The sequence below is a fragment of the Telmatherina bonti genome (genome assembly GCF_933228915.1).
Source record: "Telmatherina bonti genome assembly, chromosome: 24".
NCBI classification, from domain to species: Eukaryota; Metazoa; Chordata; class Actinopteri; order Atheriniformes; family Telmatherinidae; genus Telmatherina; species Telmatherina bonti.
Genome location: NC_136633.1, coordinates 21,555,679 through 21,580,430, shown reverse-complemented (window position 1 = coordinate 21,580,430; position 24,752 = coordinate 21,555,679). Strand labels below are relative to the sequence as shown.

General features: G+C 41.9%; 1 protein-coding gene across 1 annotated transcript; it reads left to right on the top strand.

Annotated features, from left to right (window-relative positions):
- The first annotated feature begins 3,060 nt into the window (after window positions 1-3,060).
- On the top strand, window positions 3,061-24,489 carry adamts5 (ADAM metallopeptidase with thrombospondin type 1 motif, 5 (aggrecanase-2)). The gene is made up of 8 exons (XM_079264170.1): window positions 3,061-4,201; window positions 12,534-12,666; window positions 12,969-13,136; window positions 20,356-20,639; window positions 21,573-21,756; window positions 21,840-22,015; window positions 22,094-22,269; window positions 23,473-24,489. The coding sequence occupies exons 1-8, from the start codon at window positions 3,146-3,148 to the stop codon at window positions 24,143-24,145; spliced, it is 2,850 nt and encodes a 949-aa protein (XP_079120296.1). The 5' UTR covers window positions 3,061-3,145; the 3' UTR covers window positions 24,146-24,489.
- The last annotated feature ends 263 nt before the right edge of the window (window positions 24,490-24,752 follow it).

Genomic DNA, 24,752 nt, shown 5'->3' with positions numbered 1-24,752 from the left:
CGATAATTCTTGCATCAGAGGGTTAAAAAAAAAACTATTTGAGATTTTATTAAATTTCTATTTAAATGAAATACTTTAAACTTGTTTATCAACCTGCAGTATTTTTAAACTTGCAAAGTGAAGCACCATGAAGTTCTCGTTTATTATCCAAAGAAAAGCCCCAATTTTCAGCCGTTCTATGCAAATATAACGTTGTTTTATAGGTTTTAAGAATATAGATTAGAGACAACACAGTAGATGTGGAGAATTAAATTATTTTGTCATGTTAAAGGCTAGCTCACGTTCTGATTAGAAGTTGTTTAAAGTCGCCACTGCAGACTTATGAAAGAGCTTTAATAATTCATTTTCCTCTCTTGTCTTCATCATGAGGTCTTTTCTTCAGTCTAAAAGGGTTTCAGGTTGCAAAGCGAGACCAGCATCGACTCGCTGCTCTCTAAGTCCAGGACAGAATGTATTGTACACTGGGAATTCTTGTGTAAATGTAAAATTGGAAGTGAAATATTTCTTCAGTAAGTGTGATGTTTGAAACATGTAAGAAGACTAATTTCCTTCTTGAATTCCTTTTTCAGACCCGGATCAATTTTTTTTTTTTTTTTTTTTTTTAAAGCACTGAACCCATCAGATGCTTTATAGGTTGTTGTTTGTTTATTTTTATTTTACTCTGAGTCTGTTGTCGTCTCTGTTTACATGTTCAGACATGTGCCTTGTGTTTCCTTTTATGTTTACGGTTGTTTACTTTTTCTAAATTAAAAGGTTTCTGCTGACTGCGCTCATTGCAAGTCGTGTGTTAAACCATGCAGGAGTGTACCTGTGGTCGAAGCGAGCCGTCACCCAGGAGACGTCCTCATCCTCCCTCTTAGCGCCATGGCAACAGATGCAGAGAACACACCTGGTTTCTACAAAGAGAGACGGAGGAAAAGCCTGATTAATTGTGACTCATTCTCATCCGGATGGGAATTACTGGTTTAACATCCATGATGGGATGGAGGTAGCAGATAGAGGAGGAGAGGGTGTCATGGTGACTGAAGACGAAGGCAGAGGGGGCTGGTTCTGACACAACCACTTAAGACGGAGCCTGGCGGTTACATAAACCGCTTGTCAATTAACCGTATTGGATTCCCTCTACTAGAAAGTGGAACGGTCCCCCAGCACACACACGTGGCTCGGCACGTTCACACACACACACACACACACACAATTTGTTTTGGTTCACAGCGCTGCAACATCCTGCTTTACACGTGTGATCCAGGTTACGGTGTAATTGTGTGTGATAACGGGGGCGGTTTATGTCCATATGGTTGCTTTGGCATACAGCCTGATTTCATATGATGGAGGGGTGGGGGGGGGGAGATTAAAAATGATCCAATGGGCTGAATGTGTCGGATTCAAAGAGAAGAGGAGGACGTTGAAGCGGAGCCAAAGCAAAAGCTTCTGTCAGCTGCAGAAAGTTCCGTTTTGCTGCCACTCGTCTGCAGCTGCAGCACAACTCACCACAACTCTGCCTCATTACTTCAGAGAAACGCGTCACGTGATCGCCCCAAACACACAGATTCAATCAGCTCCGTCTTCACGAGGGGGGGGGGGGTTGTCGAGAGAGATGAAGACAGAGAGGAGAACGGAGACGAGCAGTGGGGGTGGGATTGCATTGCATAACAACGGAGTGATATGGGCATTTAGCTCGGCGTGATACCGGATCCAACATGCAGGTGCAGCAGGGCCGCAGCTAAGATTTCAAAGATACCGAGGTCATGATATAAAGCAGCCCCCTCCCCATCAATGTCATCCCACCTCAATCAATTTAAAAATATTTTCATGGTTCCTCTAAAGTGCCGTGCAGTGAGGCTGGGGGGGGGGGGGGGGGGGGGACTTACAGTGGAAGCACACCGTGTTCCTTTGTTTGCTGAGATGCAACCAGACGTCCACCCAACGCCCACTTCCTGCTGCATCCACCACACAGACCTCCTGCCAAGGCCGGATTATCCAAAGGGCATTATGGGCACGGGTCCAGGGGCCCACACCCTCTTGGGTCCCATGTGGGGCAAACACCAGCAGTTTGGACATGAAACAAAATGTACATAAAAGCCAGATAGTTTCACCACAGTGTCTAGTGTATTACTATTGGTACCACTGGCTGAAAGATGTTAGAAATGTTGTCTCACTGTGTATCGTTCACAATTTTTACAATGTTGTGGTGGGGAAGGGGGGCCCTGGAACGCTCTGGGCCCAGGTGCCTGTGCATTTATAATCCGGCCCTGTTGCCCCCCTCATGCATCCAAAGGCTTCTGGATTTGGAGCTCAACCTGAGCTCATGGTTGCTGAGAGAAGGCATGCAGACAGATGTAAAAGCTGTTAGGTGACTCAGCATCAGAGCTGGGACTCTCCTTCTGAGAGCGTGTTTCTGTTGAGAGGAGGGGAATTCACCTGGAGTAGTTCTGCATAAGCTGGATACACACTCGTATCCCCCTCACTTCCACACACCCACAACAAAATAAAAAGTCTAACATGGGGACAGGGAGCAGTGAAGTCCAGGAGTTCTTATTTGGGAAAGGCCATAAATTATCTATCCCCTTTAGTTTGCTAAAACTCTCCAGTCAAACGGACTTTTAGTCTTTAATTATTAAAGATGGCAAAGTGGTAAAAGTGTAAAAATAACAGGCTGGGGTTTAATAGAGACGTTTAGGAACCTGTGCTTGGTTTGCTTCCAAAGGTCTGATTTTCTGATGTATGGGGCAGAAATGACTTGTAAACAACAGCATCCTCTTTCCCTCGCGGTGGGCAACACCGTTCAGGTTTCTCTCCTCCAGCACTTAACTCTGATCTGAGGGAGAGAGGGAGAGACAGAGAGAAGAGAGGGGGGTGGAGGAGTGGTGATTGAGCGCAAAGGGGGCAGGACTTTTTCCTCTCTGGGTCCTATTAAGAGCAAACTTTGTGTTTTTGTTCTCCAAGTTCAGCTCAGTCCTCTCCAGGCTTCGCGCTGCTCCTTTTTCCTCTCCTTCATCAATGGTTTTGTGTTTCCGCCTGTTGGTCAGTGCTGGCTTTTTGCATGGGAGAGCTGGGAACCGAGAGGATGCGCTTTCTGGAGGGACAGGCACTCAGAGTTGTTGTGTTAGCGGACACATACAGGCTTTTCGGCTTGGAATGAACAATGGTGCGGCTCCTCGCTCTGACTGGGGACATGCTCTGGTGTCGGCTGCTGCTGCTCTGCGTCGTGGAGTTGCAGCTGGGAGCCAGGGTGTCTACTTTCCAGGGTTTCTACCTTCCACCTGCGAGCGGGTCGCTCCTCACACCTGCGCGGAGGACGGACGGGGTGGTGCGGACCATTGACCGGATTTACCACGGCGGGGGGAAAGTTGGCTACCTGGTCTACTTGGATGGGAGTCGCTTTCAGCTGGACATGGAGCGGGATGAGTCGATGCTGTCGCATCACTTCAGCTCCCAGTATGTGCTCCCCATGATGGGACAGAGTGCGACGTCTGTGCAGCGGGAGTGCGCGTACCGTGGCACGGTGAACTCCAACCCGGAGTCCCTGGCCGTCCTCAACCTCTGCGGGGGGGGTCTGGAGGGCTTCTTCGCCGTGAACAACTCGCGCTACACCATCACACCAATTGTCAGGGCGAAGGGACACGAGCACGACGTGCGCGCCCTGCAAGACAAGGACGCGGAGAGCGCGCTCCACGTGTTTACGCGCGAAAGTTTCAGCTTCGAGGCTCTGAGCGAGGGGCGCGAGAGCTGCGGGACGCGCGATGGGCGCAGAGGACGCAGGGATGCGCGAGGCAGGAGGCGGCAGGGAGGTCGAGGGGAAGAGGGAGGGCACGGGAGGAGGTGGTGGAGCCGGCTCGTCAAGGTGGACGCTCCGGAGCCGAGCTCCAGGCGCAAGAGATCCGTGTCCCGCGCCAGGCACGTGGAGCTGCTCCTGGTGGCGGATGATACAATGACTAAAAAATACGGGAAGGACTTGAACCACTACTTGCTCACATTGGCCTCCATCGCCTCTAAACTGTACGGACACGCCAGCATCGAGAACCCCATCCGGCTCTCTGTGGTGAAGGTGGCCACAGTGGGTGAGAGAGAGAAGGGGCTGGAGGTGTCCAAGAACGCGGCGTCGACCCTGAAAAGCTTCTGTAAGTGGCAGAACCAGCAAAACCCGCTGGATGACGACCACCAGCATCACCACGATGCGGCCATCCTCTTCACCAGGCAGGTAAACAAAGTAACAACACCCCCCCCCCCTCTCTCCCTTCCTGGCTCCCACCTGTTCGTTCCGCACACCTTGCGCCACGCTGGAAGGAAATGTTTGCGTAACAAAGTGGAGTCTGCGCAGATTCTATTTAACTTTTAGTATTTATTGTTGCTCACATCTTCACCTCGTGCGTAAAGCAAAGCGTCCATAAGGAGAGGAGGAGAAGGTGGGGAAACTATATTCCTGCATCTGGTGTTTTTCTAGGCAGGCTCCTCTGTCTCCAGCTTCCCCCTCCTAGTCCCCTGACAGTATGTGCTCGGCACGCACGCGCATTCTTCCCAAGGTTTTGAAGATTTCAGCTGCTTGCTTGCATTGCAGAAATATCTGTAAAACTCCCTCTGAAACTGCATTTCATTAGGTCGTCATCATCATCCTGACTCTCCAGCCCCCCCCCCTCCCCCTCCTCTTTTTCTTTCTCTCATCGCTCCCGACTGAAAATATTTTCCCTTTTACTTTTCCAGTGTCTGTCCGCTTTGGCTGGAACCCTTCCATAGGCCGTAGAAGCTGTCAGTAAAACAAACACGTCCACCCTGTTAGAAGCCGTACCATTACTGAGACCACACTCATCCATCCCTTCTTTCATGATCTCTTTTCTTTCCCCCCCTCTCTGAGTGCCTGGTCCAAAGCCGCAGGGCAGCAGCAGCAGATTTGCATGCATTTTTCACCTCTCCGGGTGTGGCTTCATGGTGGTTAGCTCCAGCTTTGCCTTGGACTGTGGTGTGCTTAAGTCATGCAAGGTCTTGTCATGGCTTGGCCAAAAAGAGCAGGCTCAAGTGGTATTACCTCGGATCTCCAGCACTCGTGCATAGTTGGCACAGTCCTGCATTGGCAGAGCTGCTGCTAGTGCATACCTGAGGCCAGTACGCTGGCAATGTGACACAGTTTTCTCTTCTGCCAAACACATAGTAACCCTACTGCCACTATACCTGCAGGAATGTTACAGATGGGCCTCGGCCAGAGAGAAGTGGAATCCTCGGATGTTTGGATTGGGTATGGTTGGGGAGGGTCACGCAGTCATGGAAACAGAAATTGGTGGTAATGTCCAGTCAGGAGAGACGATGTTTGATTAACTTTCTTATTCGTACTGCTGCAGCCTTGATCTTATAAAAATAGTCACGCTAGCCCTGGCATTACACATAAAGTACATGTTTCCATTGGTTTGAGGCGTCCATTGTGGCTCAGTCTGGCACAGCCTCTGAGAAGAGTGGCAACATGTGGCAAAAAGTTCCAATAACTATCACAAATTAGTCTTTAACTTAGCACCACATTTGGATCTCACCGCTTCAACACCTGCATTATTCATATACCTGCCTCTGGACCTTCTTTCACACACATCATCACTACTGAACCTGCAGGTCATGTTGCCAAGTTACTTTGTCATCGGAGGGTGTGATTATCTGCTATGCCCCCCTGTAACACAGCCCAGACCTCTAAGGGATATACGTTGTTGGATTTCTGCAGAACAACTGCACTAATATCCAGGGGTGGATCTAGAGACGGGGCAATGGCCACCTGGTGGGGGACAGAAATGTCTTTCCACACACACATGTGACAGGAGTGTTACTACACCAATTTGAAGAAAATTTTAATATGTTTCCTATGAAGTTTTTCTTTCATAATAGTGAAATCTGGATGCACATTTCTGGAAGTTTTTGTCGCTGTGTAAAAACAACTAGTAATGTTATGCAACACTGTTAGCCTGAAGCTACGCAGCAGCTGGTCCTCATGTTATAAACGAGTTCTATTCCTATGCCACGGCATAACCCATACTTTTTTGTAAGTGTTTTTTACCCTTTAACACCCCCTAATTCACAAAATAACTGCTAGTGGTAAATTCTTCCTCCTTGGATTCTTCTGTCTTTCAGCATATGAAAAATATGCCTTTTCCTTAATGGAGAGAAGGCTAATGGAAAGCCTACACTGCTTCCGATCCTCGATCCAAATCATAAGCAGCTTCTCCATCTCTATTTTTTACGTATATATACAGTATTTATTGAGCGTCATGAAGTCTTAATGTAAGTCAAAAAACGCGTAACTTGAGGACTGCCTATAACTCGGTATCTAACTTACTAAACTAGAGCTACATGAGCCAGTTCATTTTAAACATGAGTTTAGCATGGTTGGTCTTAAAGTAGCTACAGCTACTTTAAAGAAATATAACCTGTAACCAGTTTTATATTGTTGAGGAAATTACAAAAATTATGAAAACTATATGTTATCAGCTTTTTTCTAAAGATGAACAACAGATTTCAGAGTAAGACTGACTCCAGTGTCAGCAACCTGAAAGCAACACATGATCACAACTGGTCTACCACTGCCACCAGCAGACAGTAAGCTGGGAATGCTGGGGGGGGAGAAGCCATTGCTCCCTCTACTACCACATCAAGCACCACACGTTGCACCCCAAAAACAACCAATACAACTTTCTAAGGGACTTTTCTTTTTTTTTTTTTTTTAACTTGTTCTAATTATTTTTAAACGGTGATCCAGATTATGAATGTGAAGATTTTTTTTATTTCTCACACCACAGTTAATCACAGTAATGTATGTGAGTATGTTAGTAAGAGGAACTTAATCATTTCATCTCTTGCAATTTGACCCCCCCTCCTGATGTCTAAAAATGGCCACCTCATGTATGAAAGTCTAGCTCCGCCTCTGCTTAAGTCCAGTTAAGGGCAAAGACAGCAGCGAGCAATTCACTTTCAACTTTCAACTCTGTCTTATAAAGACCATTATCCTAATTCTTTTCTGTTATTTCGTCCACTGCTGTAACGGCGAGACAAGATCTGAGGCAGCAACTCTGAGAGAGTGAAAGTGGAATTTAAAAAGCTGCATTCCTCAGAGAGTCCCTTTCTTCTGTGATTTGTGTCCACCCATGCTGCTGCACAGGTGTTAAGAAAAATGTAGGAGGTACAGATGCCAGTAGCTTGAAACTATGTCCCTTTACTCTCCCCCCTAGTGTTTCACAGGAGCACTGCTTTTGCTTTTTTGGCTACTAATCATTTATGTGAGTCAGAAAAGTTCTAAAAATGTTTGGAGCTGCAGAAACAGAGTGCATCTGTTGGTGTTTCCACTGAAAGCATATCAGCATTACAGCCTTTTTAGACAGAAAACAGGACAAGGGTACGTATATGAAGCATGAAAATGCATGTCAACCATCGTCTTTGGAAAACAACTGGCAGCTTTAGCGGAAACTGAGAATCAGTGACAGTAAATATTGGAAGTGGAAAATATATATTTAACCTGAGTATTTTGAGCAGTTGTGAGGTACATCTGGATTTTTGTAGTACACTAAAGTAAATCACATCAATGTGGAGTCATACCAGCCCAAAGGACTGGAGGGATTGGAGGGAACTAGATGGGTCCAATTACTCCAACACCCTGTCCGCAGTGAGCTGACCCGTGCGACAGTGTCACCCAGTTCCACACATGCCAGCACCGGGACAAAACAACGGGTACATTGAAGGCACTCCGAGCACTTCTGAGTGTGTATTTCTGTATGTGGGAACATTAAATGTTACGCATGGTTGTGTTGTTATGAGCTTGGACAGCAGACAAAGCCCTACTATAAGTTGAGCAGAGTGGCAGTGTTGTTGAGAGGTTGGCATACGTATGTGTGTTCATATTGTTGTGCAAAATTTGTTTTATTTTCTTTAAATATTGTGGAATTTTTGATAAAGCAATCAAAGTGTTCATCTTTAATACTCAAATTGATATAAGGGCAGTGATAAAAACACAGTATTTCCTCCACACAGTTTACTGTATGTCGTTTATCCTGTTGTCTCTGTACATATACATTAAAGTGTACATTTCCCAGCCCTCACCCCGTCACAGCCAGTACCTCTATTTGTTTGAAATGTTCTTGATATTTCACACGTGCTTTACTTCGTCTGGTATGTGTTGACATCCCACAGGCAGCTCCTGGATCCCAAACCCTCGACCTCAGGCCCTAATCTGTCGACTTTATACAATTAGCCAGAGAACTCAAGTCTGTACTGTCACACACTCTTCACACTCAGATGCATGAGTGACTTTAAAGCTTGCTCCTGTTTGCAATCATGGTCAAAAGTTCCCTTAGAGTACTGACTTTAGGTTGGTTCATGTGCCTTTGCGAGGAAAAAAAATAACATTTCTTTGACGGGTTGGAACATGACATCCTCTCTCGAATAGTTTTTTTAGAGGGAAATGGAGCTTTGGTGTTACATCTTAAGGGAACATCCACCTTTCCAGGCTTCAGCTTGTCATTTACTGACAAATATGGGTGAGTTTTAGGTGGGAAATCAGCCAACAACATCTGATCTGGAGGAGATTGGCATATATGCTACTACAGCATCTCAATTTGATGGGGTTTTTTTTATAGTTAAAACAAGAGTATAGCAACAGTGAATCCCTCAAAAGACATGTTCAACAGCGTTCCAAAGACTTTATTTAATGATTGCCACCACAGAAAGGACTTTATTTCTTTAAGTAGTTGAAGCTTATTTGTAAAAGGCAGTTGGCTCAAGTTATTTTCCCTTCCACAGTAGATCCTAGCGATGAACTCCCATGTGGTCCTGCAGTTATCATTAAGATTACAATAATATGGCTCCGTATTTTCACCTTCACAAATTTATTTTGTGTCTTAGCTTGTAAAGTTTGATGAGTTGTGATACTTTAAGAGTAAACATCCTTGTCTAGGAATGATGATCACGATGCCCTAAAAAGACTGTTATTAACGGGTTGGGCTATAAACCAAGCAATTTGACCCTCAATCACCAATGGTTAAGCCCGGTTTAGTTACAATAGCAATTGTGACATAAAGAATTGTAAAGAATAACTGTCTCAAATCTCTAGTGATTTTGGTAGCACTTAGCATGCTAGCAAGTCAGTGATTTTAAGCTAAATGCTAATATAAGCATGCTAGCAAGCGCGTAGTGACAATACTAGCATTTAGCTAATTTAAAACATCACTACAGCATGGTTCGAATCCATTTAGCTAACTTACATGATGATGGAAGTTGCATAAAACTAAAGTGGTGTTTTTATTTTGTGCGTCATAAACCAGACGCACAAAAAACTACCAAAAAAAAGTAGTTTTGAAAGTTTAAACTTCAAAACTACATTCTGGATGACAGTGGTGGATGGATGTTTCATCTGTCGAACGTCCTCTTTTCAGTGATATGGCTGCCTTCATTTTTATATGGATTCTACACAGTCTGCCTTTCAAGTAACTACACGTTATCTATCTTTGGAAAGTTAAGATTCTTAAGATTTGAATTATGTCTACTTTCTCAACCTACAATCATGACTACCGATTTTGTAGATGCTTCTGACCAGCTGAAAATGGAATTTATTTTGAAGCCATACTACCATTGCATCATCCAGGTGATACTGCAACAACAATGATTGTTACATTAGCATGCTGATCTTTAGCTAAAATATGGCTTCAGCATAGTTTGAATCCTTGGATTGACTAGCTTGCATGATAATTAATTAAAAATTGCAGCTCAGGGTGTTTTTGTTTTGTGGATCATTGAAAAAGGGATATTCTAGCTTTAGATGGTATATAGAAAGTTTGGACCTCAAAATGAAATTGGTTGATGAATGTGTTATGTTTCATCTGTCTCAAGTCTCTGTCATGCTCTATGTAATTTAGACTTAATGCTTACAAATTCATAAAGATAATGCTAATGTTTAGCTAATTAAAATATTGCTACAAAATGGTTCACATCCTCACTTTGGCTATTTGCATGCATGTGCTTGGTTTTTGGCTTATATTGAAATAAGGGATATTATGGCTTGATGTGGTATCTGTTAAGGATGTCTAAAAATTGTATAGCTCAAAATAATTTTGGTCTAAACAAAAGTAGTGATTGAAGGATTGGTGTGTAATCAGTAGCGCTCAACATTTTCCTTCATACACAATAAAAGTAAACAAACCTGCTGTATTATTCTACAGTCATTTGGCAGACACTTTTATCCAAAGCGATAGGTGAGAAAATGTGCGTACACCATCATACCTTTTAGTATGAGAACGTCTATCAAAACTGTGTTGTCTTTCATCATCACTGGTGCCCATTTTCCTCATCAGTGCTTGTTTTTCATTGGGTTTGTTGGAATCAGCCTGAGGGGGTTTTCACAGTGAACTCTTCTCTCTCTCTCTCTCTCTCTCTCTCTCTCTCTCTCTCTCTCTCTCTCTCTCTCTCTCTCTCTCTCTCTCTCTGCAGTAGGGACTTCTGTCTATGTGTGTGTCTGGGTCTAGTTCTGTTTGTTTAACACCAGCGCTGGCTTAGGTTTCAAGTGGTCTTGTACCTCACACACATACTGTATGAGCATGGCTCTGATCGTCTCCTGACCTCTGCAGCCAGCTTGCCACCTGTTCTCCTGTTTTTTCTGCCAATATTTCCATAACCCCTTGTTCTTAGAGTACTTCTCTTTAATTTCCGGCACTGCTCCGTCCTTTCCCTCCCAGCACCTGATTCCTCATCTCATTGTAGTGCTTTTACTTCTCTCCAACCCTCCCTCTTTTTCACCCTTGTTTGTCTCTTGAGGTCTTTTGATGAAAGTAATTCTGCAGAGAATTGGCAGAGGGCTTAGGTAAATAAGTATATGTGTGTTTGGGGGTTATATCGGTTATTATTCCCATGTAACTACTTAACAAAAGATCCTCTTTTTTTCTTTACTTTTGCCCATGTTTCATGTTTTACTGCCGGATCAGTGAAAGCTGTGTTTGTTTGACAGAATGAAACAAAGACACCTCTCATACAAGAACCTGGGAGGGGATGAATGAATAAATAAATGAAAACGAGAGAGGTGTAAAAACTGGAAGAGTTTTGAACTTGGGGAAATGACAGTATATGAAGGAAACCACCTTGATATGTCCTCAGTTTCTGATCAAAATATTCAGGCTTTTCTCAATTGTTTTCACGCTTGTCTGTCAACAGACAAGAAATGCAAAACTTAAACTCTATTTAAGTCTCAGTAGCCATCAGTGCAGTCAGAATCGGCCTTTGTTTGCTTCTTGTGCATCCAGCAGTCAGCTGGCAAGAGAACAGACCTGTACAGTTTGTGTGTGTGTGTTGTGACTGTCGAGTAAAATGCTGTGTATGTTCATATTTCTACATCATTTGTATGTGCAAGTGTGTTGCATATGCTAAGATGTGTGTTTATGTTTGTATTTTTAATGTATGAGGTGGTCCCACCCAGTCAGTAATGTGTGTGAGAGCACAACACAAGACAGTTTGTTCTAAACCGATTGGCCCAGAACGGGTAAACACCCTCCCCATCGAGCCTCTCACACATAACCCAGCAGGCCTGTCAGCACCACTTAACATGATGATTCATCCTCTCCCCGGGGTGTGTGTGTGTGTGTGTGTGTGTGGATGTACGTTCTCATGTTTGTCTCCAGACGTTGAATGTACATTTTAAGTCCATTTGACTTCATGTACGATCACACACAGGAGCTCGTGTGCATCCGCATGTGCACTGATGTGATGGTATGATTAGCTGATTGATCTCTGCTCTCAGCGGGGCCAGGCTGGGTAGCCAGAGGCATCGTCTACATGGACATGTGAGGGAATTAAAACAAGGATCAATGCAATGTACTCGCTGGGAGGTAGAGCGATGCAGATGGAGACAGCAACATCAACACCCAATTAGAAATATGTTGTTGTTTAAAAGGTGACGGAAAAAGTTAAACCTGGTCAGTGAAAATGGACCAGTTAAAGTGGTGCGTTTAAAGGCTTGAGGATAGTTGAAACACATTTTGGTAAGACAGGATATGTAGGAACTAAACTATCTCCTTTAGTGTTGATATAAATGCTTAAAACTAGGCTGAATCGCCAATGTTTCTGAGCGCTATCACTTATACTGTCAAAAACTTCTCAAGAAGAGCAGTATGTAACTCTGTGTGTAAATTGTGATGAATTGTTTACACTTTAAGTGATCCAAGGAAGTTTTCCATGCACTTTCATCCCATCCAGGAAGACTACAATCCATTCCCAAGAGAGAGTGTTTAAGCAAAGACCATAGATAGATAGATAGATCTATAATAACACAATTATTTAAAGAAAACTCTGTGTAATTACTGCTAAGTATTGTGATTTACCGTAATGAATTGCATTTAGTTTAATTGTGGTTGGCCTTTATGGTGCTATATCTCACGATACATTAATTTTACCTCATTTTAGCATCAGAATCAGACAACTGAGGCTGAAAAACAATGTTGAGCTTCTACATACCTATTTTATAGTTTTAAAAAAATGGCTTGGACTTTTTTTTTAGGATTAAACATACCACATTTAATTTTCTCCAGGATCTCTGCGGCCACCACTCCTGCGATACCCTAGGCATGGCAGACGTTGGTACCATTTGCTCTCCAGAACGAAGCTGCGCCGTCATCGAAGACGATGGGCTTCACGCTGCATTTACTGTGGCGCATGAAATAGGTAGGCATGGATGCAAAGGTACATAAACCAAAACAATCATGCCAGGGCATGCACATCTGTCAGCACATCTCTGGCGGATTAAGATCACGTCATTCAGCTCATAACCTGAGCCCTCTGTATGTTTTCCTTTCCTCATTCTGCCTGCATGTGCACATTCAAAACAAGTCCTGTCATTTCTTGCATTGCTGAAATTCTGCACAGAGCCGATGGAATGTTTCCTACATTTCATTGTGTCTTCATCAAAACAGCAGATATTAAAACCACTCACCCTGTGCCTGTTTGGTATTCTTCACTGACCTCAGGTCACCTGCTTGGTTTGTCCCACGACGACTCCAAATTCTGTGAGGAGCGCTTCGGGGTGAACAGCGACAAGCGGCTCATGTCATCCATTCTCACCTCCATCGATGCCTCAAAGCCTTGGAGCCGCTGCACCTCAGCAACCATCACTGACTTCTTTGATGATGGCAATGGTAAGTGTAGGATTATGTCCTCTGTTGTATTTTACCACTCACCAACAGCTGTCTACTCTTCACACTCCTTTTTGATTCATTAAAGAATGTATTTGTAATGCAGCCAAAGACAGGTCAGACTCAGTGCTCCAGTTTTAGCCAGCAGCTTCATTCATGACAGCCATAAAGTACAGCTGTTGACATTTTGTTCACAAGTTTCATGGCTTCCAGCTGAATTTGCGATCACGTCAGGCTTGACAGTATCAGCTGCAGTTCCAAGTTTTTATTGTGTAAAGGGTCTTTTTTTGTTAAGAATATGCAAGTTGCACGTCCTTCTGCAATTTTCATTTTCTTTAATGCAAGTAAAGTATCTGAAAAGCTCCAGAGTTTGTAGTCCTGGCTCTTTCCTCCTTTCATCAAACGCATCAGCACAAAACAGGTGTCTTTTAGCTGGTTTGGCACATTGCAAACAAAAAATGTGAATGATTAAATGAGGACTTGGAAGTGGAGCTATATTTTTATATATGAGGTAGCCAGAGGGTTCAAATGATTTTATCCATCCATCCATTTTCTCAACCATGTAGTCCAATCAAGGCCACATGGAAACTGGAGCCTATCCCAGCAGTCATTGGGCAGGAGGCAGGGTACACCCTAGACAGAATGTCAGACCATTGAAGGGCCATGATTTTTATCAAATATACCATATTCTAATACACACTAATATATACTGCTGTGATAACTGGTCACACTGGTATACTTGCAAAACTGCCAAAAAATTGACAGTTTTTTAACCAAACATGGATATCAATGGTCCCATGGCGAGTCTCATTATCTGTCAGCGATATAATATTCTATTTAAGCTGACGTGGCGTAGTGTGTCATGATCATTTCAGTATGGTTATCTCCACTGCTTCTGTATTGTCATCTGATTTTAATTTGGGGTTGTTGTCATAAAATAAGAGGGAATCAAAAACACACAATTCCCGCTGTGGTGGATCGTCTAACGTGGCCAAAGGGAGTTTTGGATAGCATTTACATATGTTTATCCAAATAAAGCCTAAATAGCCAAATATAGCCCTGGCCCAGTAGACAATATTTTAACTATTCTTTTCCTGTATGAAAGGGCTTGAAGAGGAAAAGTCCATGTAGAGCAATTTTATTTTGGTGCTGAGGCGCAGATTGATCACTTTTTTTCTCTGATTCTGGGAGTTTATATGAAGAAGCACTTTAAAAAGTGATTTTTGCATGCAATGTACTTTTTAAAGGTTTAGATCAAGACAGAGATGAAGAGATGTTAACATGGCTTCCTGTTGCCACGTTATTTTTAAAAGATTGACAAAGCAAAGTTCTCCAAATAATAATTCAAAATTCTTATGGTGAGCCTGTACGAATTAGTAATATCTCCAATTTTCCTTGTGTATGTAGCTTCCTAAACAAAACAAGACTGGTTACAGACTTTATTTTCCATATTTTAATGTTGTAGCTTACTTTCAAGTGAGGAAACATACTAGCAGCCTTGCTAGCCATCTCTTTAAATAAAACTGGATCATGTAGCTCCGGCTAAGTGAGTGCTCATTTTTTTAATCTTTTTTTTTTTTTTTTTTTTTTTTTTTTTTGTAATTCACATTTTATTGAACTTTTATCTTTTCAAAACAATAACAATAATAAAAAATATATATAATAAAAATAATAATAAAATAAAAATGGAAAAAAAAAAAAAAAGGCAGGTCTTTCAGCAGGCAAATTCAATCAGAAATTGTTTAAAGCAAAATTGAGAGGGTCCAACAGTCTGATTTGGATGGTGGGTGTTCAGCATACATAACATTCTTTATAAGTTCACATTAACCCAATTTTACTTTTCAATTTCTTGCGCACACAAAATCTATAAAACTCTCCCATTGTTCATTAATAGCTACATTTCCACCATTCAGTCTCAGTAACATTTTTTCATATGCAGCCATTTTTATAATTTCAACTTTCCATGTTTCTATATTTGGAGTTTGGGGTTCCTTCCAACACCTCAGAATCAGACGAGCACAAGTCAATAAAGCAGATTTTAAAATACGAATTTTTAATTTATTTACATTTGGTACTTCTCTTCTGTCTCCGAGGAGACAGAGCCCTGGTGAGATTGGAAGTATACATTCTAGCCAATTACCTACTAGCTTCAAAACCGTTTGCCACAGAGGGAAGACTTGAGGACATTCCCACAAAGCGTGTAGATACGTTCCACGCTGTGCCTTGCATTTCCAGCAAAGGTCATCTTTCATTAATTTCATTTTATTGAGTCTAGTTGGAGTGTAGTAATATCTATGTATTATTTTATATTGAATATATTTACTTCTTGCTTCTCTAACATATTTTTCAGTGTCGGAAAGAATCCCCCTCCATATTCCTTCATCCAAAACACAATCCAAATCTTTCTCCCACAGCTTCCTTAAGTGATCACATCCTTTGCTGGTCTTCCAAGGACATACCTCATACCACTTGGAGGCTGTTTGAAATTTTAGTGGTAATTTAAAGAACTGTTCAATTACATTAGCTTCACTATTTGGAAGAATCTTATCTTTAATGCAGTGTCTAATCTGTAGATATTTCCAAAAATGGGCCCTTCCCTTTAATTTATATTTATCTAATAGTGTTTGATAAGAAACAAAGTTACCCTCTTCAAAGAGATCATCTAGTATTCTGATACCTTTTTTCAACCATTGGGCCCAGTAAACAGTTTGTTTACCTATTTTTATTTTAGAGTTATACCAAATAGACGCATATTTTTGGGTGTTAAAAGAGATTCTACAGGCTCTATGCATGTCCTGCCAGATTTTCCTGGAGTGAGATAAAATTGGGTTCATCATATTGTTGTCTTTCTGTTTAACTGTTTGTGAAAAAAATTCTATGGGTTTGAAAGGGAACATAAGCTCCTGCTCAATTAAGATCCAGTCTAAGTCTGTGTTTTTTTCATTCCAGTGTTTTGTAAGTTTTGCCATTTCAAAAGAATTGCTGTAATAAGAAATATTTGGCAAGGACAGACCTCCATCTTTCTTTGGTTGATATAATTTATCTAAAGTAATTCTGGGTTTCTTTGTACCCCAAAGGAAGCATTTTATCATGTTGTTATATCTGAGTAGTAGCTGTGGGGGAATGCACAAAGGAATCATACAAGTAAGATAGTTAATTTGTGGGGCAATAACCATCTTTATTGTATTTACTTTCCCCCAAAGTGTTAAGTTTAGCTTGCCCCATTTCTCCAAATTTGCCTTAATTTTATTTAATAGTTTTTCCATATTGATTGTAATAATTTCTTTTACATCTGAATTTAATTTTATTCCTAAGTACTCCATGTCTTTTGGGAGCCATTTGAAATTAAATGCTTCCAGCAGGTTAGGGGAGCAATTCAGGGAGACTGGCATAACCTCTGATTTATGCCAGTTAATACAGTACCCTGAAACGTTAGAATATGTTTGAATGGTTTCCAGTAGTTGTGCAACAGAGTTGGCTGGGTCCTGACAAAGTGCCAAAATATCATCCGCGTAGAGGAAAAGTTTGTGTTCCCTGCCACCTACATTAACTCCTTGAATTCCTGACTCCTTTCTTATCATTACTGCTAATGGTTCAAGAAATATTGTGAATAATAATGGACTAAGACTGCACCCCTGACGTGTTGATCTGGATATTTCGAAGAACTGAGATGTCACCCCGTTAGTAAAAACTGCAACTTTCGGATTTGAATACAGGATCCTCACCCATTTGCAGAAATTAAAGCCAAACCCAAATCTTGACAGCGTTTCAAATAAAAAGGCCCACTCTACTCGATCGAAAGCTTTCTGGGCGTCGAGGGATAAAGCTACGATCGGTTGCAGATTAGATTTATTCATCCACAATAGATGTAATAGTCTCCTCATGTTATCAGACGATGTTCTATTTTTTATAAAGCCCACTTGATCTTTATGTATAATTTTTGGGAGTACTTTATCTAATCTCAAGGCTAACAGTTTTGAAAGTATTTTGCAATCAACATTGATTAAGCTTATAGGTCTGTAATTAGCAGGGTCTGTTAAAATCTTTACCTTTTTTTGGAATTAGGGATATAATGGCTTCATTAAAGCTGTCGGGTAATGATCCACATTCAAATGCCTCCTGCAAAACCTTTGTAAACACTGGGCAGAGCACATCCAGATATTTCTTATAAAATTCAGCTGGGAAGCCATCCACGCCTGGCGACTTCCCAGATTTCATAGACATAATAGCAGCTTTTACTTCTGTATTTGATATGGGGTTGTCCAAATGATCTTTTTCCAACTGTGGAACCTGTGGCAGTACAAGGTTTTCAAAGAAAATGACCAAATCCTCCTCTTTTATTGTATTTGAAGATGTATATAGTTCCTGGTAAAAGCTTTTAAATATTCTGTTAATATCGGTAGATGATGTAATTAGTTCATTATTTTCTCTAATAGCCATAATTGTATTATTTGCGTCCTGTGATTTCAACTGTCTTGCCAATAATCGACCAGTCTTCTCTCCATTTTCATAAAAATTAGTTTTAAGCCTAAACAATGCGTATTCGGTTTTTTTGTTATAAATTTCCTGTAAATCAAATTTTAATTGACAGATTTCACGAAATTGTTCTTCATCAAATTGTTCTGCCAAACTTTTCTCTAAATTCAATATTTTCTTCTCTAATGATTGTAACTTTTTGTGGTTTTCTTTTTTCTTCCATGAACTGAAAGAAATAAATTTTCCTCTCACAAATGCTTTAAGAGCATCCCACACTGTAGCTAGTCTCTCTGTTGAGCCAATATTTAATTCTAAAAATGTACAAATATCTTCCCCAAGTTTTTTGGCAAATTGTTCATCCTGTAATAAACTTACGTTCATTCTCCATCTTCCAACTTTGCTTTTATCAACATTCAAATCTAAATGTAGCTCTACCAGAGCATGATCTGTTATTGCTATAACCCCTATATTACTGTCTATAACCCTGTCGACAAGAGATTGGGAAATAAGGAAAAAATCAATTCGCGAATACGTTTTGTGGGAATGAGAGTAAAAAGAATACTCCCTTTCCCGTGGATTAACTAACCTCCAGATATCTATTAAACAATATTCTTCCTGTAGGCTGTGCAAGGAAGTTCTGTCTTTAGTGGGTAAAGCAGATCTACTTGTGCTTCGATCTAAATAATCATCTATTACTTGATTAAAATCTCCTCCCAAGATAATTGGGCCATCTAGGCCCTCAAGCATTTTAGAAATTTTGGAAATGAAAATTTGGCTTTCTTTATTGGGGGCGTAAATGTTACATAAGGTAACCTTTACTCCATTAATTTTAACTTCCATGCACAGAATGCGTCCATCAGAGTCCTTCACTTCTTTAGAAAGTATGAAATTGAGCTTTTTGTTAATTAAAATTGCAACTCCGCAACTTTTACTAGACACAGAATTGTGAAAAACCTTTCCCACCCAATCACGTTTCATTTTCAAAGCTTCTTCCTCATTTTTGAAGTGTGTTTCTTGTATAAAGGCAACATCTGTATCTTTAGATTTCAGATATGTAAGTATCTTCTTCCTTTTGGCAGGAGTACTGCAACCATTAATGTTCCAAGAAACAATATTGATGTAGTGATTACCCATAAAGTTTAGAAAAAAAATATTTGCCTCTCTCTAGAAGTATAACCATACTGTTCCATATATCAGTGCAATAGATCCATGTTATGCCTCTGCAATAGTAAATATTTAAACATAACCACATTTCAAGTCCTGCAAAATCAACAAAAACAATAATACAAAAAACAAATGTCCACAACACAAAAAACACTGTCTCAAAAAGGAACCTGACAGTGTGAGCAGCATCTCCTCTGCTGATTCCGGTCCGTGTTGATCCTATGGGCGGCGCCGCCATGCTCCTCTTCGCCGCCTGGTGTTGACAGCACTCAGCTGATCCCCGCCCCTGCCGTCTCATTTAGAATAAAGTATCCCTCAGTCTCTCCATAGCGTTTACTACTTAATCTTCTTGGACCACGGTCGTAATGTTGTCCCGTACAAAGCACTCTGCCGTTTTCGGGTCGATAAAGCTCAGCCTCTTCCCCTTCCATGTAAATCTCAGGTTCGCTGGGTGTGCGAGTGTGTGTTTCACCTGGTGTTGCCACAGTAGCTTCATGATGGGGGAGAACTGCCTCCGCTGGTCAGAACGTTCTTTAGTCAGATCCTCGAACATTGAGAGAGTGCAGCCTTCCCATTTTAGACCTTTCGCCTTCTTTGCAGCAGCAAGAACTTTTTGCCGTGCTGTATACCGTAAAAACTTCACTAGTACGATGCGTGGCGCTCGGTCGTCATCTGGTCGTGGTCCCCCGTTTCTGTGGCTCCTTTCAATCTCGAATTCCTCTCCGTCCAGTTTAAAACCATCTCGTAGTATCTTCCTGACATAATCATTCATATCATGCCCAGCTTCTTTACCTTCTTTCAGTCCAACCAACCTCACATTATTACGCCGACTTCTGTTCTCATAGTCATCCATTTTCTGCCAAAGTTGATTTACTCGCTCCGTTAGCAGTGTGCTATCATTAGCCATGTTAGCAGCGTTGTCCTCCATACTAGAAATGCGGGTTTCAGCTTCATCCATTCGTGTTTGAGGCGCACTTACTGAGTTTTTGAGCTCCGTGGTGTCTGCCCGTATTATGGTCACATCGGTCGCCACTTGATTTAAAGTTGCCCCAAGCTTCGCAATCTCAGAGAAAAGCTCTTCCATGTTGTTTTTCGGGTTAGCTCCGGGGCTAGTGCTAGCCGGTCTAGCGTCTGCGACGTTTGTAGTTTTCAGACGGGTCTGCACACTTCGCTTGGAGTTACTCATTTCAAGTTTCCAATCTTCTGCATGGTTAAGAGGAGTTAGAAATAGTTGTGGAGAGTTTTCATAGTTTAATGCCTTTAATTATGGTCAGGGATCGGGAGCGCGTCTAGGGTGCTGCCATTTCCCAGGTATCCCCACGAGACTCCTCTTTTTTTTTTTTAATCTTGATTACTGGGCTGATGTGTGGTCCCTTAAAGCACTAAGGTTTCCCAATATTGTCTTAAAACGAATCTTGTGCCACCAAACAATTAGCTTAGCACTGCTATGTAACTTCAGGCTAAGATCAAGTTGCAACTGATTCAAAACATTAATATTTGTACTTGCACAAAGATAACATCTTTTATATTTCTGCATTTAAACTTATTTTAAAATGTCTTCCTGTTTCCATTCAATTTTCAGCTGAGTGTCTCCTCGACTCTCCTCGTCTGCCCCTTCTTGGCCCCGAGGAGCTCCCAGGTCAAAGCTATGACGCTGTCCGCCAGTGTCGCCTGGCCTTCGGACCAGAGTACACAGTCTGCCCAGGCATGGACGTATGTGCTCGGCTGTGGTGTGCCGTAATTCGCCAGGGACAGATGGTGTGTTTGACCAAGAAGCTGCCGGCAGTGGAAGGAACACCCTGTGGGAAGGGACGCATCTGCCTGCAGGGAAAGTGTGTGGACAAAACCCGAAAAAAGCACTACTCGGTAAGAGGGTCGGATGAAATGGGGTCGGATTTAAGGGAGAACATGGGGACAAAAATCACTGCTCATCTGGGATGTTTAACTAAACCTTATTCAATCAGTGCTAAATCAAATTTAGCTTTCAGCAGTTAAGAAACTGAATCTGGCAGACTCTTGACACATATCCGATAAATATATCCGAATAAAATTTTCTGTCTTTGTCCCATGATGTTTGATGAGTATAATTTAGTTCTTGGCAGACAACTGCTTGGGTGGAGGCAGCCCTAGTCCTGCCACCCCCACTCTTTCCCTTTAATTTTTAGACTTAAGAGTCTTTCATATATGCATTTCTTTTACTGTGATAGTAAATTGTGCTGTTTTTACAGTGGAAAGAAGTGATTATAAGTACTGTATAGACTCATAAGAAGTAAATGGAAAAGCTGTTTCCACTGGGGGTTTACAAAATTTGAGGATGGGAAAATCAACTCTGTCTCATTAAATGTTCAGCGCTATTTATCCAGTCGTTTTTATCACTTATGACTCATATACCAATAGCTGTAAAAACAAAAAATATAAGTATGTTTCCTAAGGTATTTCATTCAGGCTGCTCCGGAGGGGAACCATGTGAGCATTGGACCTACTTAGTGACTATAAACAGATGTTAGTTATTATCACATGATGATAGCGTCCTTCTTTTCCACACTCCAATGAATGTCACATTTTTCTTTATCCCAGACTTTTCTCCAAAGGGCTTTTGCTACAACACGTGGCTTGTTTGGCAGCCACTCCAACTTCCAGCATGTCTGATAAGCACTAATTGTCCTCTCTCATCTCTTTCATTTTTTGTCTCTATCTTATCCCTCTCATCTTTCCTCTTCTGCCAATTTCCCCAACTCTGATATTTACTTTCATCTACACCACCCCATTGCCTTTGTCACTCTCCTCTTCCACTCCCAGGCGTCCAACCACGGCAGCTGGAGTTCTTGGGGTCCTTGGGGTCCATGCTCCAGAACTTGTGGAGGTGGGGTGCAGTTTGCCCATCGTTTGTGCAACAACCCGCCACCACGGAACAACGGGCGCTACTGCACAGGCAAGAGAGCCATCTATCGATCTTGCAGCGTCACTCCATGCCTGGCATCAAGTAAGTTAAAAAGGACTGTCCTATTAGAATAAATTAATTCTTTGTCCTTTCACTGATGTTTTAATCATGGAACTTTTTTCCAGGTAAGAGTTTCCGTCAGGAACAGTGTGAGGTCCGTAATGGTCCTCAGACCGATCCGAAAGGGGTGAAGACCTTTGTGGAGTGGGTGCCAAAGTATGCAGGAGTTCTCACTAAAGACGTCTGCAAGCTAACTTGCAGAGCAAAAGGAACGGGATACTACGTGGTGTTCTCTCAGAGGGTGAGTAAGCTGCACTACAAAGGGGCAGTTTGTTTGGTGAAGAAAAAGGGAAAATAACAGTGTGTTTTCTGTGTTCAGGTGATAGATGGAACTGAGTGTCGACCTTACAGCAGCTCGGTTTGTGTAAAAGGGAAATGTGTGCGAACAGGCTGCGACGGCATCATTGGCTCCAAGCTCCAGTATGACAAGTGTGGTATATGTGGAGGCGACAGCACTGGATGTGTAAGGGTTATAGGCAACTTCACAAAGAAAAGGTGAGATTGAGATGCACATTCATAAAGAAAAATCTCTCTTCAGTTTAAATCTACAGCACTAATTTTCAACAAGTCGTCTCAAAGCACTTTTAAAGGCGAAATCCAGTTTAATCAAGTTGTAATCTGGTTGAAATTCACCTGCAAACCCCAGTTTGCAGGTGTCCCAAAGTACCTCATGTGCTGGCATTAAGTTTGCTAGAGAAGCTAAGCTAACATTAGTTCAGGCAGATGCTTAATAATACAAGGAAAACTTGGTTTGTTCTCTCTAAATGCATTATCTCTATAATCCAGCCAAATGTAATTCATTAGAAAGCCTTTATTCTCTATTATCATGTGATGTACAGTTAAAATTATTATCCATAACCACAATTTACTGATACCCCTAAATGCCTCCCATGCAGGCATTAGGTCAGTCAGAGAAGCTAAGCTAACACTAGCTGGCGCAGATGCTAAATAATATAAAGGAGTTCTCTCTAAATACAGGAGCTTTATATTCAAGTTTATTCATTAGAAAGAGTTATCATTTGATTAAAACATTTGACAACTAAAAATTTGTAACCAGAATTTACAGATGTCCATAAATGTCTCTGATGCGCTCATTCACTTAGCCAGAGGAGCTAAGCTAACGCTAGTTAAGAGAGATGCTGAATAATGCACATAAGCTCAGTTTGTCATCTCTGAATAAATGAATAATAAATAACATACTTCACATGTTTGCTCAGAATGAACCAAGTGAAACAAATCTTCTAATTCTCATTCTTACAGATGTTGTTAAGTTGGTTCATGGTGCTTGAGCATAGCTCAAACATCTGAATCACTGCCCAGACTGCTGATTTGTTCAGGAGTTTAAATGAGAAGTGGCCGTTCAATCTGATTATCACACTATTAATGTCTGTTTTCACAGTTGCTGGTGTGGTAATCCAATCCTCTTGACTGTTCTCAGAAATAGTATTCCTGTTGAGTTTTACACCTTTGAATTAAATGTCTCCCCATTTCACCTCTTAGCTGTTTCACAAGTGTGCTTTAGTTTTCTCCATTTGACTTTCTATTAGCAACACATTTAAAATTAAATAAATGTATTCCTAATTTCCTAACATGAGTATTATATTAATGTAATTTACATTGATGTACTTAGAGACAGCAGTGATAAAGACCAACTTTTTCAGCTCTGATTCCTTCTCTCATCTCTTTTTTGCCAAATAGCAAAGGCTACACTGATGTAGTAAAGATCCCTGCTGGTTCTACTCACATCAAGGTTCGTCAGCACAAGGCCCAGGACCAGACCCGCTACACAGCTTACTTGGCCCTTCGACGACCCAACGGGGAGTACCTCTTAAATGGGAAGTTTATGATCTCCACCTCTGAGACGATCATTCCTCTCAACGGCTCTTTGCTCAACTACAGCGGCTGGAGCCAGCGAGATGAGTGGCTCCACAGCATGGGCCCCGGAGCTCTCCAAGAACCTTTGGTGGTTCAGATTCTAGCTACAGATGCTAAAAAGCCCTTGGACGTCCGTTATAGCTTCTTTATGCCATGGTGGATGGCTCCACAGCAGCCAAATCTTCCAAAACTGACCTCCTTGCAGAGCAGCACAACAATGTCAACAACAATAAAAACCACCACCACTAGTACCACTACAACTTCTACTGCTCCCCCTGCTCTGGTCCCAGAGTCACCTCCACCGCTTGGTCCCTCAACCCCAACTCCTGGGCCTCAGTGGGTAACAGGAGCTTGGATGACATGCTCCAGGACTTGTGACAATGGCTGGCAGAGCCGGACTGTGCAATGTAAGGACCGGGATGGTAAACTGTCAAAAGGTTGCGTGCTAAGCGCCCGCCCCTCTGCCTTCAAACACTGTCTGGTAAAGAAATGTTGAGGCAGAAACTGTCTGTTAGAAGCAGCTGTAATCTGTAGGTCTGAAACAGTCTGTATCAGTGGATGTAGGACTATGAACTAATAAATTTAAGACATAGAACCTTAAACAGATTGTGAATATTGGCGAGGAAAGCCAGGACCAGGTGTGAGATAAAGACAGACCGGCATGGATGTACCTGATACTATGCCAGAGGATTGACCTGGAATCACAGTAGCTAAGCAAAGCAAAAACACAGAGAAGTATCGCTCCGGCATTGCTAAAGACTCAAGTTGCATGTAATTTCCACATGGACAATAGCTGATTGTCTTTACTTTAGCCTCCAAACCCTGGAGACTTAGTGAGTGTTGCCCTGTAATGGCATGCGTGTTTTTTGCTTCCATGTGTTGTTGTCACTCAACTCACAATTCTTTGTCTTTTGTCATGAATGTGTTTGAGACAAGAGCCCCAACAACGGGAAGCACTCAGTGTTCTTTACTTCTATCCACCCCGTTCCAGAGCCTTTATACAAGGTCATGGAGAGTCATATCATATGTCTCTTATAATAGAATATGCTGGAAAATTCCTGGAGATTGATGACTGGTTGGATCATCTGCGGGTGTTATCGGAA